The 19,094-nt window shown below is 57.5% G+C and overlaps 1 protein-coding gene across 4 annotated transcripts in view; it reads left to right on the forward strand.

Annotated features, from left to right (window-relative positions):
- ACOT7 (acyl-CoA thioesterase 7) overlaps window positions 1–19,094 on the forward strand; it is a 68,268-nt gene that overhangs the window by 24,925 nt on the left and 24,249 nt on the right. For 2 of the 4 annotated variants that reach the window (XM_081085482.1, XM_081085481.1), the window contains 6 exons: window positions 5,264–5,381; window positions 8,925–9,081; window positions 11,942–12,033; window positions 16,360–16,474; window positions 18,110–18,196; window positions 18,548–18,628. In XM_081085482.1, coding sequence (XP_080941608.1) covers window positions 5,264–5,381; window positions 8,925–9,081; window positions 11,942–12,033; window positions 16,360–16,474; window positions 18,110–18,196; window positions 18,548–18,628 — 650 coding nt within the window. The remainder of the gene's footprint in view (window positions 1–5,263; window positions 5,382–8,924; window positions 9,082–11,941; window positions 12,034–16,359; window positions 16,475–18,109; window positions 18,197–18,547; window positions 18,629–19,094) is intronic. The other 2 variants (XM_081085484.1, XM_081085483.1) reach the window with 1 other exon arrangement.

Below are 19,094 nucleotides of genomic sequence, written 5' to 3' on the forward strand. Positions count from 1 at the left end.
CCCTACAGTGCATGAATTTTCATGCACCGGGCCTCTAGTCTATAATAATAAAAGCCTAAGCGACTGTTGCAACCAAAACAGCTGAACAGACAATTGAACAAGCTGCATGAGGCAACCAGCCGGCGGAGGGAGGGGCGACCAGGCCGGCAGGGGGGACAGTTGGGGGTGACCAGGCCATCATGGGGGATAGTTAGGGGTGATCAGCCAGGCAGTCAGGTGAGCAGTTAGGAGCCAGTGGTCCCAGATTGTGGGAGGGATGTCCGACTGCTGGTTTAGATCCAATCTCTGTGGGCCTAAACTGGCAGACGGACATCCCCCAAGGGGTCCTGGATTGGAGAGGGTGCAGGCTGGGCTGAGGGGACCCCCCCACCCTGTGCATGAATTTTGTGCACCGGGCTTCTAGTAAGTATGTAAGTTCTCTGGTTTATCTCTCCTCGTGCCCCCATCCCCACACGGAGGTATGTCAGTCTATTCCATGCCTCCAGGCTTTGGGTCTTACTTTGTTGGTCAATTCATTTTGTTCATTAGATTCCACATATAAGTGAAATGATGGGATAGTTGTCTTTCTCTGACTGGCTTATTTCACTCAGCATAATAGTCTCTAGGTCCCTCCATGCTGTCCCAAGGGTAAGGGATCCCTCTTGTTTACAGCTGTGTAGTATTCCATTGTGTAGATGTCCCACAGCTTTTTATCCACTCGTCTGCTGATGGGCACTTAGGCTATTTCCAGATCCTGGCTATTGTAAATAACACTGCTGTGAACATAGGGGTGCACATATCTTTTCTGATTGGTGTTTCGGGGTTTTAGGATATATTTCCAGAAGTGGGGTTGCTGGGTCAAAAGGAAGTTCCATTTTTAATTTTTTGAGGAGACTCATACTCTTTTCCACAGTGGCTGCCCAGTCTGCCTTCCCACCAGCAGTGCAGACGGGTTTCCCCTTTCTCCACATCCTCGCCAGCACTTGTTGACTTGTTGATGGTAGACATTCTGACAGGTGTGAGGTGACATCTCATTGTTGTTTTAATTTGTATTTCTCTGATGATTAGTGACTTTGAGCATGTTTTCATATGTCTCTTGGCTATTTGTATTTCCTCTTTGAAGAAGTGTCTCTTCAGGTCCTCTGCCCATTTTTTTATTGGACTATTTGTCCTCCTTTTGTTGAGTTGCATGAATACGTTATATGTTTTGGAAATTAAGCCCTTATCAGTCTGTCATTGGCAAATATGTTCTCCCATACTATGGGCTCCCTTTTCATTTGGATGGTGGTTACTTTTGCTGTTCAGAAGCCTTTGATTTTGATGTAATCCCATTTGTTTATTTTTTCCTGTGTTTCTCTTGCCCTCGGAGATGTATCAGCAAAAATTCTGCTGTGTGACATATCTGAGATTTTACTCCTTTGTTTTATTCTAGGATTTTTATGGTTTCATGCCTTACATTTAAGTCTTTTATTCTTTTTCTTTTTTTAATTTTTTTTAAAAATATATTTTATTGATTTTTTACAGAGAGGAAGGGAGAGAGATAGTTAGAAACATCGATGAGAGAGAAACATCGATCAGCTGCCTTCTGCACATCTCCCACTGGGGATGTGCCCGCAACCAAGGTACATGCCCTTGACTGGAATCGAACCTGGGACCCTTCAGTCCGCAGGCCGATGCTCTATTCACTGAGCCAAACCGGTTTTGGCTCTTTTTTTTTTTAAATTTTATGAGTTTATTTGAACCTAGCTGACAACATATACCAAATGCTCCTCTTTTATCCGTTTTGAGTTTATTCTTGTGAAGTTGGTGGTCTATTTTCATCTTTTTGTATGTGTCTGTCCAGTTTTCTCAACACCATTTGTTGAAGAGACTGTCTTTACTTCATTGTATGTTCTTGCCTCCTTTATCAAATATTTATTGACTGTAATAGTGTGGGTCAATTTTTGGGGTCTCTATTCTGTTCCATTGGTCTATATGCCTGTCCTTTTAAATATATATATACTAGAGGCGCGGTGTGCAAAATTCATGCATGGGTAGGGTCCCTAGGCCTGGCCAGCAATGAGGGCCATTCAGGGCCTTCTGGCTGTCAGCCGGGGCCTTCCTTCACACTGCACCACCCCCAGGTGGTCAGTGCACTTCAGAGCAAGCGATCAAACTCCCAGTCTCCCGGTCGAACTCCCGAGGGGACACTTTGCATATTAGCCTTTTATATATATATAGATTGATTTCAGAGAGGAAGGGAGAGGGGGAGACAGCTAGAAACATCAATGATGAGAGAGAGTCATTGATTGGCTGTGTTCTGTACGGTCCCTACTGGGGGTCAAGCCTGCAACCCAGGCGTGTTCCCTTGACCAGAATTGAACCCTGACCTCCTTTGCAGAGAGTGACTTTGAGCACACCTGGTTAATCACGGGTGGAGACATCTGTCGGAGACACTCCTGTCCTTGGCATCACTGTGACAACTGTGCACGGGGAGTTGATGGACAGATCCAGCCTCCATCAGGCTCTACTCACTTGAGCTCCCATTGGTCGATGAGGGCCCGCTTCACCCATTTCACACACCTGCCCCCCAACCACCAATCTCTTCTCTGCACCTTTGATTTTGAGCTTTTAGATTTCACATGTAAGTGAGATCATACAGTATCTGTCTTCTCTGTCCGATTTATCTCACTCGGCATCATGCCCTCAGGCCCATCCATGTGGTGGCAGATGGCAGGGTCTCCTTTCATGGCCGAGCAATGTTCCATTGTGTGTGTACCACGTCTTTGTTACCCACTCACCCGGCGATGGAGACTTAGGCTGTCACATGTTTAAGCATCGCTGCAGTGAACATGGGGTGCCCATGTCTCTGAGTCAGAGATCTCATTTCCTTCAGACACGTACCCAGAAGTGGGATTGTGGGGCATGTGGCAGTTCTAGCTTCAGGTTTTTGAGGGACCTTCACACTTGTGTATGGTGGCTGCACCATTTACATCCCCACCAGCAGCGCACGGGGTCCCTCCCCACATCCTCACCTTACTTGTTTCTTGTCTCTGATAACAGCCATTTGACAGGTGTGAGGTGATGTCTTGCCGGAAGCCAGTTCCAACAGGTCATAATGGCGAGAGTTTCATGGAAAGGTTGATGAAACTTGGGGCTCAACAAGGACTAAGTCACATATGTTATGCCTGTTGGGAATGGCTGAGGGCATTTCCCCGAGCCTGAAAAGGATGCATTAAATTGATTGCTGGCTGCCAAGCAGCTCAGGGCATCTTAATCTACATGTTATTGCCTCCTACTGGCCAAGCACCTGAACAGCGTAGGCTAATTCCCCCAAACTGACAACGGACTCTGTATATGAAACCCTGACCCTTTGAAGTGTATATCTGCCTCGACTCAGGACAGATTGTGTTAATAAAAAGCATGGAGTCCTGAGCCGAGGAGAACTTAGTTTCTTTAGCTAAGCTCCTCTGACCCCCAGTGCCTTTCAAAATTACATTTCGTCACTGGACTCTTTATTACGTCACACACAGCCTTTCTCCAGATTGCTGAACCTTCTAGATGCTGGAACAAGACCCCGGCAATGTCTCTCTGGGTTTGGATCTGTTTCCCTGAAGCTTAGTGATGTGGAGCTGTACCTGGGGGCCATTTGTATGTGCTTTATGGAAAAGGTTTATTTAGTTTCTCTGCCCATTTTTAAGTGGAATGTTTTAAATTCTTTATGTATTTTGGATATTAACCTCTTCTCAGATACATGATTTGCAGGTACGTCCTCCCACTCTAGGGTGCCTTTCATTTTGCTGAAAGCCTTTTCGCTTGATGCCGTCCGCCTGCTCACGTTGCTCTGCTGTCTTTGTTTCTTGGTGTCACATCCAAAACAGTCATCCCCGAGACCCGTGTCAGGCAGCCTGCCGCCTGGTTTCTAGGAGCATTATGGTTTCAGGTCCCACGTTCAAGTCTTTAACCCATTGATTCAAATTGTTATTATTATGTTGTTATTGTTCATCCTCAATAGAGGACATTATTTCCATTGACTTTTCGAGAGTGGAAGGAGGGAGGGGAAGAAATGGAGAGAGAAACATTGATGTGAGAGAGACATATTGATTGATTGGTTGCCTCCTGCACGTGCCCTGACTGGTTCCGAGGATGAACCTGCAACCCAGGCACATGCCCTTGACCAGGAACCGAACCTGGGACCCTTCAGTCCACAGGCTGACACTCTAACTACTGAGCAACACCATCCAGGGATCAAAATATTTTTAAGTGAACATTTGAGAGGCCAAGTGACGCTTCTTTCCTGTGCTCTGGGGGCTCCCCTGGCACCGCTGCCCCTGAGCCAGTGATGGGGGGCGAGAAGCCAGGTCCCCTGAATGGGCTGTGGTACTTGTTTGGGCCTGGGCGACAGAGACCGACAGCTGTCAGCCGCCCGGGATGCGGGTGCCCTGCAGTAAGCTGGCTGAATACTCAGGAGAGAGGAAGGTCGCCGCGGGTGGACACTTTCTGGTGGCGCTGATCGCGTTCTCTCGTGTGGTCAGCCCAGCCCTCCCGCGGGGAGAGGGCAGTTGGGTGTTTACAGACCCGGGAGTGGAGGGGTGAGCGTGTGGGCAGCTGGCCAGGGCACCCAGCTCATTGGTGCTGGAGCCAGGACCGCCCTCAGGCTGCCAGCCGCCGGGCTGCTAGGGGAGCAGGCCCCCCGGAGGCGGCAGAGGGTGCTGTGGGGGCCACGCTGGCCCGCGGGCCGAGCAGGCTGGTGACCTGGGTGGGTGCTGGGCGTGCGGGAACCATGGCGCGTGCTCAGTGCCTGTCCCTGCGGGGAGGAGTCCGCGATGGCTTGTTGGGTTCAGAGACTCCATGGAGCCCCCTTCCCTCCTCCCGGGAAGTGAGGTGACCAGTGGCACCGGGGCAGGTCCGCCCCTGCAGGCCGCCAGGCTGGGCATTCCCGCGTCTCAGAGCTGCTCCTCGGGGCTCCCCCCGGAGGTGGCCCCGGGTCTGTTCGTCCTCCGAGGGGCCGCAGCCTGTGTCCTGTGCTCCTTCAGCTCTGCTGGTTGATGGGAACCGGGAGGGGCAGCTGTGCCAACATCTCGCTGCCTTTTCAAAGGTCCCACCATCACCCCTTCCCGGCCGGGGCTCCAGGGGCAGGCCCCCTGCCCTCCTCTCTCTGCGGAAACAGCACCCCCGGACCAAACACGGGACAGGTCTTTTTCCTTCTCGGGGAGCCAGCGGTCCCTTTGTCCTCTCCCCGGTTGTCACTGTTCGTGGGGACGTCCTTCCCAGAGGCCTCATCCTGCCTCTTCCCTCCGCCCAGGATCATGCGGCCCGACGACGCCAACGTGGCCGGCAACGTGCACGGAGGGACCATCCTGAAGATGATCGAGGAGGCGGGGGTCATCATCAGCACCCGGCACTGCAACAGCCAGAACGGGGTGAGTGGGGCCCCGGCGTCTGCGTGCGGCGCTGCCCCCCGGGGGTCAGGAGGGGAGTTTGGTGGAGGAGCCTCCCTGCCCCCGACTCCCAGGCCGTGGGGGCTTCCGGAGGCTGCGGCCCAATCATCCCTGGGCCGGGCCCTTGGAACGCCGTGTGGCTGGGGCTCAGCTGGGGCGGGGCTGGGGGCCGACAGACTGAGCTAAGGGCCTGCTGACGGCACCTTTAGCACCTGCCCTCCTTTCTGGAAGAGTCGTGGTTTCTAGAATCTTCCAGGAGCCCAGACCTCACAGAGCCATGCCTGCATGGGTGGCAGTTTATAGTAGACATCAGACCCTCTGGGCCCAGTCCCTCCCCTGCCCTGGCTGACCCCCGGGTGCTGTGAAGCCCCAGGCACCGATGATGGTGTCCCTCACCGCAGGGACGAGGGCAGGCCCCGTGCCCCCAGACCCGCAGGGCCTGGCATTTTCTCTGAAGTCTGGTTGGCATGGGAGAAGCCACCATGGGGTGCAGGGGTGGGGGTGGGGTGGGGGCGGGTCTGTCTTGCACCACAGCCACCACCTTGGGGCCAGCAGGAGGCGTGTGGCTCTGTGTGCCTGAGACGCCCCTCCCCGGCCCCAGGGGGCCTCCCGCTGTGCTGGGCAGAGGCAGATCCAGCGCTGGTGTGCGTGTGCGTGTGCGTGTGCGTGTGTGTGTGTAGAGTGCACATGTGTGCCTGTAGCATGAACCAAGCTGGTGAGTGTGTGGGTGGACATGGCCTGGGAAGGAGGGGCTCCCTGCCTGGCTAGGAGTTTGCATTCATCCTGGTGCCCAGGGCGTTCTGGGGCCGATCCATCCCGTTCAGAGCGCGCCCTCTGGTGGCCATGGGGAGGCAGCCTGAGCGGCTGGGGCTGGGATGGGGGCCAGGCGCCTGGCAGACCCTCTGCGGGAGACACTGAGGGTCCAAGGCAGGCTGACAAGACAGGCTGGGCATTGGGGGGAGGAGCCCAGGACTGAGGCGTGAGGAGGAGGAGGCTGGGAGGCGAGTGCGACGCTGCTGTCAGTGCTGTTCATGTAGTCCTCGCGGCACCCGAGACACAGGCTGTTCTCACCAACCCCACTGCCCAGGGCAGGAAACGGAGGCCCAGGGCGGTTGAATAGTTTCCTGAAGCCACACAGGGAGGCAGGTCGTTGGTCTGGGCTGGAAATCCAAGCCTCGAACCCGTGCCTTGAGCCCTGGCCCCTCCTCCCCCTTCCCTAGTGTGAGCCTGGGGGGTGAGAGAGGCAGCTTTGACTGGTCGGCTTGGCGGTGCCTCCGGGCTGGTGTCCCCGGAGAGTAACCTGTCTCCAGGCTCAGGAAGGGTGGTGAGCCCAGGGCAGCTCCAGGGGCTGATGCTGGCCTCGGGGGGGAGACAGGGGACACCCCCATCCACACTCTCTGGTGGTCTCATCCATTCTGTGGCCTAAACAGTTGTGAGGTTCTGTGTCCAGGCCTGGCTGCACCGATGCTTCATCGTCCCCTTGACCTTGAGGGCCCACCAGGCTGCTTCTCCACAGCCTCCTCCTCGGGAAGCGGCCTGGCCGTGACTCAGGCTCCAAACCTGGAGCCTCTCTGCCCCGCTGTCCTCTCACCCGCGGGCACGCGGTCACTGTGGGCTCCACCCGCGGGAACAGCCGCTCACAGCCAGGCCTCCGCCCCTCACAGTAGCCCACGCCTTGTCACGGCCGTGGGATGATAGCCTGAGAGGCGGAGCGCAGTCCTCTCCTTCCGTGCTTTAAGCTGGGAGGACCGGCCTGATGTCTCCGCGTGGCCTTCCCCCCGGGAGCAGCAGGGACGCCTGGGGCCGGCCTGTGCGCTCTGGACAGGTCAGTGCTAAGAGCACCATCGGAACAGCATCGAGAGGGGCCTCTGCCTCAAGGCATCCCACTCGTGTTCTGGTCACGGAAGGAGCACTCTGCCCTTCGCTAAAGCTTCACGCAACTGGGACGAGTGGACTAGAAGGTGAGCGGCCGGCTCCACAAGCTCAGGTCCATCCAAGGCCCACGTGTGCGGTCCCACTAAAGATGCTGATGTGGATGGCATCCGTGTGGCATATCCATGCCACAGGCTAACCGCCCGCCCCACAGCCCTGCAAGCTGGCCCCTCATTCCTGCCCGCGCCGCAGAGCTGCCTGTCCAGCCTCTGCCAGTGGGTGGTGCTGTAGCCACATGAACTGACTTAAAGGCGATGCTGTGCTGCCAGCCTGTGTGTGTGCGCGCGCGCGTGTGTTTGTGTGTGTGTGTGTGTGTGTGTGTGTGTGTGTGTGTGTGTGTTGGCGGAGTGGGGACGGCAGGCGTGGCCCTTTCGCTGTCACCCCTGCCTTGCTGAGACCTGATCAGGCCTCCACCTCCAGCCTCACAGGGCCCAGGGCCTGACCGGCTCTCCGTGGTGAGCTCTCCTGCTCCCCGGCCCTCCCCGCAGTCAGACCCGTGCTGCTGGCCAGGCTCCTGGAATGGACACTGCTTTCTGGTGGGGAGTCAGGCGCTCAGCGCCCTGTGAGGCGATGAGGACCCACAGCCTCTGCTCAGGCACAAGGTGTCCTTCGAGTCTGCAGTTCGCAGGTGACAGTGGGCCACGCCGGCACTGCGGCCTGTTGAGCAGTGCCCTGGGGATACATCCCCGTGTCTGTCCTTCCCACGCGGGAAGCAGTCCCCACCACGGAAAGCAAGGCCAAGGGCGCTCGGCACTGAGCTACTTATCGTTCACAGTGGGGTTGGCCCAAATCTCTAACAACGGATTCCAGTCCATTCAGCCATGGACTTCTTTTGCAATGGTGTGTGGAGGAGTCCTTCGTTCCCAGGAGATGAGCTTCCTGGCGGGGGTGGTGGTGGTGGTGGAGCGGGGGTGGGGGGGTGGGGGTTGTAGAGGCCCTGCAGCCCCAGGACTTCCTGGCCTGGTTACCAAACGTCCTGGGGCTGGGGACCTTCTGTTCCTTTTGAATTTTGAGTCATGAGAATGGGTTGCCTGGTTGCAAGAGAAGTGAAATTTACATAAAAGACCAGTGATGCTCAGAGCTTGTCACATCACCGCAGGCTACCTTTCCTCCCGCTGAGTGAGAGAAGCAGAGCATGAAAGTGTGAATTTAGTCTTTACACAGTTATTTAAGGACGAAAGCTGCAAAACAGACCGAGGCACAGGAACCCATGAGCCGGCGAACCCCTGTGCTTAGGGGACACGCCTGGGAAGGGAGATCCCACAATAGAAATCGTCGTCCGTGGCGGGAGGAGGGGCGTCCCTCCTCTGTCCGCTTGTCTCTGTTTCCCAAGTTCCCATATAAGCTCCCGTGTCTTTCTCACCTTTCATCAGGCGAGTCATACGTGTCTTTTGTAGGAAAATTGGATCAAAGCAAAACGCCGGTCGCAGTCCCACCCGCAGTCACGGCGCGATCTCTGGAGGGTCCCGCGGGCGTGTGCGCGGTCCCGTGGTGTCGCCTTAGGAATGTGTGGAAGAGTCAGGGCCGCGTGGGGGAGCACCTCCGGGGTGGGGCTGGCCGGCGGGGCTGACCTGACCGTGTCTGCTCTTTCAGGAGCGCTGCGTGGCCGTCCTGGCCCGGGTGGAGCGCACCGACTTCCTGTCGCCCATGTGCATCGGCGAGGTGGCGCACGTCAGCGCGGAGATCACCTACACGTCCAAGCACTCCGTGGAGGTGCAGGTCCATGTCATGTCTGAGAACATCCTCACAGGTGAGCGCGCGCTCCCCGCTCAGGTGGGTGGAGGGGCGCTGCTCGGGGCGCTGGTTGCAGCTCCCCCCACAAAGTGAGCAGCTGCTCCTACCGGGGAGACGGCACAGCCTGTGTCAGCAGCAAGCCCAGGGTCTGAGTGTGGGAGCCCTGCCCGCCCCGCCTCTGGCAGCTCCTCCCGGGCAGAGGGTGGGAGTGGCTGGGGGGGCACAAGTGCCCCCGCTCCCTCTGCACCTCTTGCTCCCCCCCCCCACCTCCGCTCCCCCGCCCCAAACCAGGTTTAGGCTGAAGCTCACTGGGCGACCTTTGACTCTGGTTTGATCCGAATATTCTCTTCCTTGGTGTGGTAACCATGGAAACCCGTTTTCATCCTCCCACTGGGCGCTGCAGGGGAGTGTGGCTTTGCTTCTAACTGGCACTGGCTGCTTTTTATAGCCCGGCTGCTGCTGAGGAACAGGGCCTCCATCCCCTGGCTGCTCCTGACCCCCAACCCTCCACTCTACCCCCCTCCCCGCACCCAGGCCCAGGAGAGCCTGAGCCCACCCGGTTCTGGAGGAGGGAGCTGCCTGGGCCTCGCCCCTCCTCCCAACCACCCCCCTCCTGGGCTGAGGCTGCCTGCAGTGCTGAGCTCAGAGCTCAGGGAGCGGCTAGAGGCTTCTCCCCCAGGGCCAGGAGCACAGGGTGACATCGGTGGCCTCAGCAGGCCCGGCTGCAGTGAACACAGGACCTTTAGCTGAGCAAGGGCCTGGGTGGGGGAGTGGTCAGCGTGCCTGTGCCTCACGTCTGTGGCCCGAGCCCTGCTCAGGGCAGGTGGCTCTGGCATCAAAGGGACCTTTTGCTGCGGGTCTCAGGCTGTGGCACAGAGCCCTCGTTGGCGTGAGGGCAGAGGGGGCGAGGAGACAGCCCTGCCCTGAGGAGGTGCGCCACCTCCCTGAGCCTCCCCGTGCCGCGGCCTTGCAGATGGCCCTCAGGACTTGAACTGCCCCCAGAGGAGAGCGGAGAAGCCGCTCAGACAGGCCAGGGTGGCACTGCCCAGCTCTCAGACGCGCTGGGCTTTTCTCCACGTCCTGGTCATCTTGCCCTGGACCCCGCTAAAGAGCCGCCCCTTTCTTATGCTCGCCTGGGTCCCCCATGTTTGGATCTGTTTGCGTCTCTTTCTGGGACCCTGGTCTCCCAAGGCCTCCCTGTCCTGTTGTGTCTCTTTTTGCCCACATGTCCCCGGGGGTGTGAGCCCTCTGAGGACAGGGCTGCAGCTGTCTTGTCCACCTCAGTCCCCGACGCCCCGAGCAGTGCCGGGCCCTCACGAACACCACGGGCGGGCGGTGAGCTCTGACAGGTGCGGGAACTGAGGTTGGCAGGGGAACAGCCGGCAAAGCTGAACATGAGCTGTTTGCGCGACGTCTCTGTTCTCAGCCCCGTCTGTGTGTCCCTTCCGCCCGGGCCACGGTGCCTGTCGGGAGGCACTTGAACGAGCACACACCCAGGCAGGCAGACGGCTCTTCATCTCCGGCAACTGTCAAAATATTCCGCTAACTGGGGTGTGATTGCTGTAAATTGCTCCAGAAAGTAGCTGGGAGCTCTCAGGTTCTGAAGTAGACGTTCCTAATGCCGCAGCTGCCTTTCGATGGTTTTATTAAATGATGGGGAAAGTGCAATTAGTATGTTTTGCCTCATTTGCTCCATGGCGCTCATTTGGGTCCAGAGGAGGGCCGCTCGGGGTTTCCATGGAAACCAGCTCGTCAGGCTGGCTCTAGCTGAGTCAGACAGGAAATCTTTATTCCCAAAAGCAGGTTGTCAGATTCGCTTTCAGTCGGAGTTCAGTGAAAAGACTCCCCATGTTTCCTGTGGCTCCCGCATGCGGAGCCTGCTGTCCCAGGTGCTGTGGGCCAGAGCTGCCCCCATGGCCTCTCTCTCTCTCTCTCTCTCTCTCTCTCTCTCTCTCTAATCGATCTAATCACGCCCTCAGGTGAGGGGAGGAAGCCGCAGCCCCGGGCTCACCTCAGGAAGGCAGGTCGGGAGGAACTGCTAGGAAGTGTGCGCCTGGAGGGGCTCCCCGGTCCCTGGGCCGCTCCTCGCCGTCCTGCTTCCTCTCCATTCCACTCGGTTTCCCGTGGAAAAGGCAATTAAAAATATACACACTGATTTCAGAGAGGAGGGGAGAGGGAGCAAGAGATGAACATCAGTGATGAGAGAGAATCACCGAGTGGCTGCCTCCTGCACGCCCCCTACTGGGGATTGAGCCCACAACCCAGGCATGTGCTCTGTCCAGGAACAGATCGATGCTCAACCACTGAGCCACACCAGCCAGGCGTAAGAGGCAATTTTTAAAAGACATCCTTGCCAATACTTCCCCGAAATTCCTGGGACCCAGGAAGCCTAGGTCTGTACTCAGAATGGCACCGACTTGCTGTGTGACCCTAGGCAAACCCGTTGACCTCTCTGAACTTCAGGCTCCTCCTGTGCGAGTGAGGGGTGTGGACCCAGTGATTGCTTTTGGCCCAGGTTTCTCAGGGGATGGGGCAGCCCCGCTTTGCCCTCTAGTTACACCCCTTCACAGACAGCATGTCTGGTTTCGGGGCCTCCGTGTTAGCAAGTGCCAGAAAGCCGACAGGCCTGGGGAACGCCCGCGCACGCATACACACACACACACACACACACACACACACACACCTTGAACCAGGTGACCTGCAGTCTTCCCAGCAGCCTTTGGGAATGACAGGATTGTGGGGAGGGTCCCCTTGCTGGGGGCCTATGCTTGCACGTCATGGCCAAAGGCCTTGGGGGTCAGGGGTCAGATGGTGGCGTTCCTGGCGCCCCGCCCTCCTTCCCTAGGCCCTCACTCCTGTGGTTTTCTTCTCTGAAGGTACCAAAAAGCTGACCAATAAGGCCACCCTGTGGTATGTGCCCCTGTCGCTGAAGAATGTGGACAAGGTCCTGGAGGTGCCTCCGGTTGTGGTAAGGAGGCCCCTTCCGTTTCTCACGGGGCAGATGACAGAAGCCGGCCACTCTGATGGTAGGAGGCACCCCGGGAGAGCGGGGTGGGGCCCGGGGAGGGGTCCCTGTCTCTCTGCATAGGTTTCATTCAAGCTGGGTATGTGAGTGTGGCTGGCCCAGACCCCAGGAACACCCCGCCGGGCCCTTTATCCCACTCTGACCAGACAAAAGGCAGGCGACGGCCATGCCAGGTGAGGGTCCTCCTGCCTGTTGACTTTAGACAGACAGACAGCTGGACATTTCTCCCCAAACTGGGTTTACTCAGGAACAGGTTCCCATGTGTGGGAGCACCTCACTTTCCGGCCGCACTAACTGGGGGTCTTGAGACCCAAGAACCAGGAGAGTTTGAGGCGCAGTGACTGTCCTTGTTAGAAATTGTGTACCTACCTCGCTTTCATCTTTCCCACGAAGTCCTTGGTGCTGAATTAGCCACATCCCATGTAAATATTCCAACACAATTATTTTTACTGATTTAATTTCAGATGCTACAGAATTTAGAAATCTCTAGCAGGCCGTGTCTCTGGCTTCAGCACCATATGATACTTTTAAAAAAAATTTCTATTTTTATTGCTTTCAGAGAGGAAGGGAGAGGGAGCAAGAGATAGAAACATCAATGATGAGAATCATTGATCAGCTACTTCTGCATGCCCCCGACGGGGTGCTGAGCCCACAATCGGGGCTTATACCTTGACTGGGAATCGAACCGTGACCTCATGATTCATAGGTTGACGCTCAACCACTGAGCCACGCTGGCCAGGCCATATGATACTTCTTAAAGGGGCGACACTGAAGGGAGACTCTGGGACGAACACAAGCTTTTGCTTCTCTGGCTCCTCGGGGCCCACGTGCTGTGCTGCTGGGTTTTGGTCAGTTGAGGGAGGGGCAGTGTCCGGCTCTGCTGGCTCCTGTCCCTTCCCCACAGGGACAGGGCAGCTCCCCCCACCGCCCCTCTCCCCTGCTCGCCTTCTTCCTGGAGGAGCCCCAGTGGCTTCCCCATTGCCTTTGTTTAGCGGGATTGATGAGACAAATACCAGCCTTGCCCTCCGAGAGGGCTGTGTGGACGCCGTCCCTCTGAGCGGAAGCAGAGGCTCCAGACGGGAGAGCCACCCGGCTCCCAGCCGCAGCCCTTGCTACGGTGGGTCTGAGCTGCTTCCTCCCACACGGGCGAGGCCCACGCAGACGCCCTCAGTCGATTTGAAATGTCGTCTGTTTTCATGGCCGGGCCCAGCCTCCGTCCTGGTTGGGCGTTTGCACACACCCCGGAGGTGCTGCAGTTGGTCCAGACCCCGCAGTGTAGCCAGCCGGAGTCCTTCTGCATGTATGCATGCATATTACATACATGTATATCCCACGCCACATACGCATAAGGTACCTCAGGCACACATCTGACACATCCCTCCCTCTCACACACGTGCACTCGTGGGTGCACTGCATGTCTGCCTCTCGCCCTGTGCAGGGTCATCGGTGCAGGACTTTGCCACCTTGTTCCACCTTTTCCCCAGGGAACAGGGACCTCAGGCCCTTGAGGGGAGACGGAGGCCGCTGGTGGTTGGCGGGGCAGCTGTGGCCTAGTGGCCACTGGAGAACGGACATTTGGCTTTCTCGTGGTCTTGATGTTGCTTGAGTTAGGAGGTTCGAAGGACACTCCTAGGTCAAGGCCACAGGCATTGCATTGACTGCAGTCCCAGGGGACACCAGGGTGCCTTTCCTGGGAACCTTTGACGTGACCCCCTCTGCTGGGGTCCAACCCCAGCAGGTCCAGGGGTCCCCAAAGGTGTGGACGGAGTCAGCGAAGAAGGAATGTCACAGAGACAGCTTTCAGTTGATCAGCAGCCTAGCCAGGATCTCTAGCCAAGTTCTGGTCAGGATCTCCAGCGAAGTTCTGGTTAGGATCTCCAGCCAGGTTCTGTGTCCATGTTCTCTTGCTAGGTTCTCCAGGCAGGTTCTCCAGCCAAGTTCTGGTCTGGATCTCCAGAGAGGTTCTGTGGCCATGTTCCCTCGCTAGGTTCTCCAGCCAGGTTCTGTCCAGGTTCTCCAGCCAGGTTCAGTCACCAGGTTCTAGTCAGGTTCTCTTGCCAATTTCTGTAGTCAGGTTCAGTCCAGGATCTTTTGCCATGTTCTCTCCAGCGAAGTTCTTCTGTCTCTAGAGAACGTTCTGTGTAGGTTCTGTCTTCTTAGTTCTGTCTTCTAAGTTCTGTGTTGTTACATCTGTATTTATACCAGTTGATTCCAATCCTATCAATCTCTATTCCAAAGGTTAGGGCGTTTCTTATCTCCATTCCAGGGAGTAAAGATTATGTAGCTTAAGCATGATTGTTCGTAGTTAAAGTGATTAATTACCCACCTGGCACTTAGTTAAGAGGTTTTATTCCCTCCCTAACTTCAGGGGAAAATCCCTACCTGGGGAAACAACCTTTCTCAGAGACCTTAGTTAAAACACATAGTGCCAAGAAGGTGAGAAAACATATTAAGAACAGTATGCCATATATGCCAGGTCCCTTGAAACAGCAAGCATGGACCGGCTCCCGGCACCCCTCTTCCCCCCCCACCCCCCCACCCCCCTCCCACCCCTGTACTGAGCTGCCCACACTCGGCCTTGACCTTTGGGCTGAGCTGTCTTCTGCTTCACATCAGTGGGTGTGTTGAGCTCTTGGAGGTGAGAGTTGGGTGCCAGCCCATCACTAGAATGTTCTAGTGATTTTTCCCCAAGATTTAGAGCCAGCAGGGAAGCGTTTGGGAGGAGGTGGGTTTTCCCTGTCCTCGCGGCCTGGGTCAGGATGCGGCCTCCATCCGTCCCCTGTGACCGGAGGCCGGGTCCTATGTTACCCCGGGAGGCGGCTCTTTAAAGTCTCTGAAAAGGCATTTCCTGAGGACAGCGAAGCTCAGCGGGTTCGACTGAGGCCGGCACAGACTCTCCCTCGCAGCCATGGCTGCGGGCTGGGAACCCAGTGTTAATGGAGGGCGAGGTTGAGTTGTCCCCTGCAGCTGAACACTCCAGTTCGTTTCTCTTGAACAAACCACTCAGCTCCTTTCGCAGCCCCTGTGGAGGCGGGCTCTGAAGGCCGAGATAACGGAATGGTGTTCAGACCCTGCGCACCCATGGCGCAGAGCCCAGAGGGCAGCCCTTAAAGCGGCTTTGAAAGAGGCTGCAGTGCCCTCTGAACTGGGTCTGCTTAAGCCAATGGGCTTGGGGCCGGGGAAGGCGGGGGTGGTAGTGGAGTGGGGGCTCGATGGTGCGGTGGGGGCGTGGCAGAGGAGCCCAAGGGCCCTGAGCTCATTGGCTTTTCTGCGATGCTGGTTGAGCCAATGAAAGGGCAGAAGGCGGGACTAATCAAAAGGACGTGGCCAGGGCCCACCCTCTGTGGCTCAGTTGGTTGAGTGACATCCCATGCACCAACAGGTCGCCAATTCGATTCCCTGTCAGGGCACAAGCTTCTTTGCAGGCTTGATCTCCAGTCGGGGGTGTACACGGTGCAGCTGATCAATGTTGCTCTCTCTCTCTTCCCCCCTTAAAAAAAAAAAGAGTGGCCAGGCTTTGGTCAGCAAGGCGGAGAGGGCATCTGGGGAAGTGGACAGTCAGAGGGGCCGTGGGCCCACTTGGGGCATCTTTGAGGGGTCCCTGGGGGTCTTCCCTACACAGCAGAGGACGATGGGAATGGGAGGGAGCAATACCCCCCTTTAGCCCAAAGGACTCGGAGCCCCAGCTTTTGGGCCTCAGCGGGGCCATCTTAGCTTCACCTGCACATTCCTCACAATATGCAGTCTGTTGGCCGGCCAGGGGGCAGCAGAGCCGGGCTGCCAGGTGTGGGGGGTGGGGGAGGGGCACTCAGGGCACCTGTATCGCAGGAGACTGGGTGTGGCCTGGATTCTGAGCTCTGTGCCCAGGAACGAATAGGAAGGAAGGGGGCGGGTGGTAAATGAGGGCTGAGATTGTCAGTATGATAACGTTTTAATAGGAAGAAAACTGGGAGCACGCTGAATGCCCCTTTAATGGCTCCATCGCATACATTATGTTGATACAGCAAGAGGGGAGTACTGTTACTTTTTTTTAAATACTGTGACTTTTAAAGTCCATGAACAGCATGATAGAACTGCTCTATGCAGATGGGCATGAGAATAATTCAGGCAGGATCTGATCTCGGGCCGGGGGGAGGGCTGCCTGAGATCTTCTCCCGCTCTGTGATGCTGTTGTTGATATTAAATGTGTGTTATCAGAGGAAGGATGGAGCTAGTTAGAGAAAGGAGAGCCCGGCCCGGTGGCCGGCTGACCCCCTGTCTGCCCCGCAGTACTCCCGGCAGGAGCAGGAGGAGGAGGGCCGCAGGCGCTACGAGGCCCAGAAGCTGGAGCGCATGGAGACCAAGTGGAGGAATGGGGACATCGTCCAGCCCGGCCTGAACCCAGGTACGGCGGGGGCCCGGGGTAGATGGCTGATGTCCGCTGGCAGGTGACAAGGCGCCGGTCCGTGACGTCCTCCTGGGGTTAGTGCGCCATCCCCAGCCCTTCCCGGTTCCAGGCAGCTGGGGTGATGGGGGCCAGGCAAGTCCCCGGAGGCCTCGGTGCGGTGGCCCCGTAGGAAAAGGCTCAGGCCGAGCACTGCCCGGGGCCTGTGTGCCACATGGGCTCCACTGCCCGCAGAGACCGGCTCCTGCGGGTCCCCCAGGCCCCCGGAGCGTGTGCGTATGGGCAACAGACAGAGTGACAGCAGCTCTTTTGCGTTGGCGACAAAGCTCTGTGCCACAGCCTCCCTTTTCGGCGGCACCGGCCCGTCCCTCATCCTTCAGGTCCAGGGTGGTTCCGCTTTAACAGAATGTCCACCCGAACCCACGCAGGAGGTCACAGATGTTCCCTCCAGCCTCTCCGCCCCGAGCCCTTAACAGTGAAGCAGAGGAGCGCCTGCTGCCGGGACGCCCTCAGGCGGGGCCTATGCCAGCGGCTTTCCTGTCCTTTCTGAGCGGGACACAGCCAACCAGAGCAGGTGGTGGGCCCGGGCGTGCAGAGGCCAGGCCGGGGACACGGTGCTTGGAACCGGGTGTTTGGCCGGCAGCACTGCCTGGGGTTTCTCTGATGGTCCAGGCGTCCTCGTGGCTCCTTGGGCTGTGCCTCTCCCCCCGGTCCCCCGGGCAGGGTCTGGGCACCCAAAGCCCCTGAGGTTGATGATAGGCGTGGCACTGGGTGCACCTAACCTGCAGGGACTGTCACAGCCCCCCACAGAGCACAGGTGACACGAGGGACTGGGCCTCGCCGAGTCCTGGCCTTTTCTCAGACCTCGCAGGGCACGTCGGGCGTGAGGCCCAGCGGCTCTCGCCAGCCCCGGCCGCCTGGACACTCCTGGCCGAGGCCTCAGGTCCTCCGCACGGACTGCAGTCCCAGGGACACCGCGTGCCTTTCCCGGGAACCGTGGGTGAGACCCCACCCCCTGGTGGAGTTGCCCGCCCTCAAGGACCACGGGCCGCGTGCCAAAGGGGGGCTGGATGAACCCCCCGGACGTGGCGTCTCGGGAGGGGCTCTGCCTCCGCCTCCGCCCGGTTCCTGACTCGGCGACGCTGCGCTCCCTGCAGGAGGCCGCCCAGCGAGCCCGGCCGCCCGGGGGCTCAGGCACCAGGCCGCGGTGGTGCAGAGTGAAGTGTTCGGTGAACTTGGGAGGTTCCACAGCCGATTCCTGAAGACGGTTGGCGCCGGTTTACAATACGGGGAATGAGAGTCAGATGAAGAGCTCCTCACAGAGGGTCGCATGCAGCCCTGGGGGCTCGCCACCAGGTGCTCGGTGGCTGCCTGTGGCTGGGGCAGAGCCTTGCTGGGGACACTGCTGTCCCCAGAGGGTGGCGTCATGTCCCACTAACGGCGTGGCTGATCAATCCTCGAAAGCCTTCCCCTTCGCCACCTGCAGCCTGTTCTGCCACAGTTTTCCTTAGAGATCCCAGGTCTAAGCTGCCGGCAGCCCGGGGACCACGCACACGCCGGTGTGGCAGCACCGTCACACGTTCGGCCGGGGGACCCGTTTGTCCCTGGCCTGACCTGCCTCCTTTGCAATTCCAGAGCCGAACACGGTCAGCTACAGCCAGTCCAGCTTGATCCACCTGGTGGGGCCTTCGGACTGCACACTGCACGGTTTCGTGCACGGAGGTAAGGGTCCCAGGCTGCCGTCTCCCTTCCCCCCGCTCGCCAGGCCCTCATGACTCCCCGGAAGTCACGCTGTCTGACCCAGTTCAGGCTCTCTGTTCAGTGAAGCGTACATTTAAAGTTTTAGGAGTTGCATAATAAGTACTGAAATACTGTTTGTAAAACTGGGAGTGAAAGTCAGATGGAAGTGCCCTAATAGAGTTGCCCCACCCCTGGGAGCGCAGCCACCCGTGCGCAGTGGCTGCCGTGGGCGGGCCGGGCCCACACCCTCAGGAGTGAAGTCACGGCGCACTAACTGGCCGATAGAAGCCATTTTTGCCGCTGATGTTTGCATTTATGTTTTCCTTTGGTCAGATTCCAGCTCAAACAACACAGGCCTTGAAGTTCCCAGCTGGGGAAACACGGCGGGCACACAAGAGGACTTATTAGACGCAGGTTCTTGGAGGGACACTTGTTACTTGAATGATGTAAATTATTTTTTGTGATTTAGGGAAAATTTAAGTATACATCAAGCTCATAAATTAATGGATATTATCATTTCGATGGCATTAAAGTAAACTTCAAGGAATACGCTGATTTAAAGAAAAGCATAAGGGGAAAGGTCATTGCGTGGCATAGGCGGTCGCGGAAACGTGGCCGTGGTGTGTGAGTGAGGAAGCTTGGGCTGCACTGCGCTGCTTGGGTGGACGGAGCTAGTCCTGCTTCCCAGGCAGAACGGCACTTGTTCAATGTCACTCATTCACACTCTCATTTCCAGTTGCCCGGAAGCCAGGCCTTCCTTTGTTCTCCTCTCCGAAAACTCCTATTCATCCTTCAAAACCCGGCTCCAATGGTACCATGCTGCAGGGTGGCATTGCTCTTTCTACCCGGGATGCCTCAGGAGCAGGGCTTTATCTTATTC

Source organism: Myotis nattereri, assembly GCF_964212035.1.
Source record: "Myotis nattereri genome assembly, chromosome: 3".
Lineage (NCBI taxonomy): Eukaryota > Metazoa > Chordata > Mammalia > Chiroptera > Vespertilionidae > Myotis > Myotis nattereri.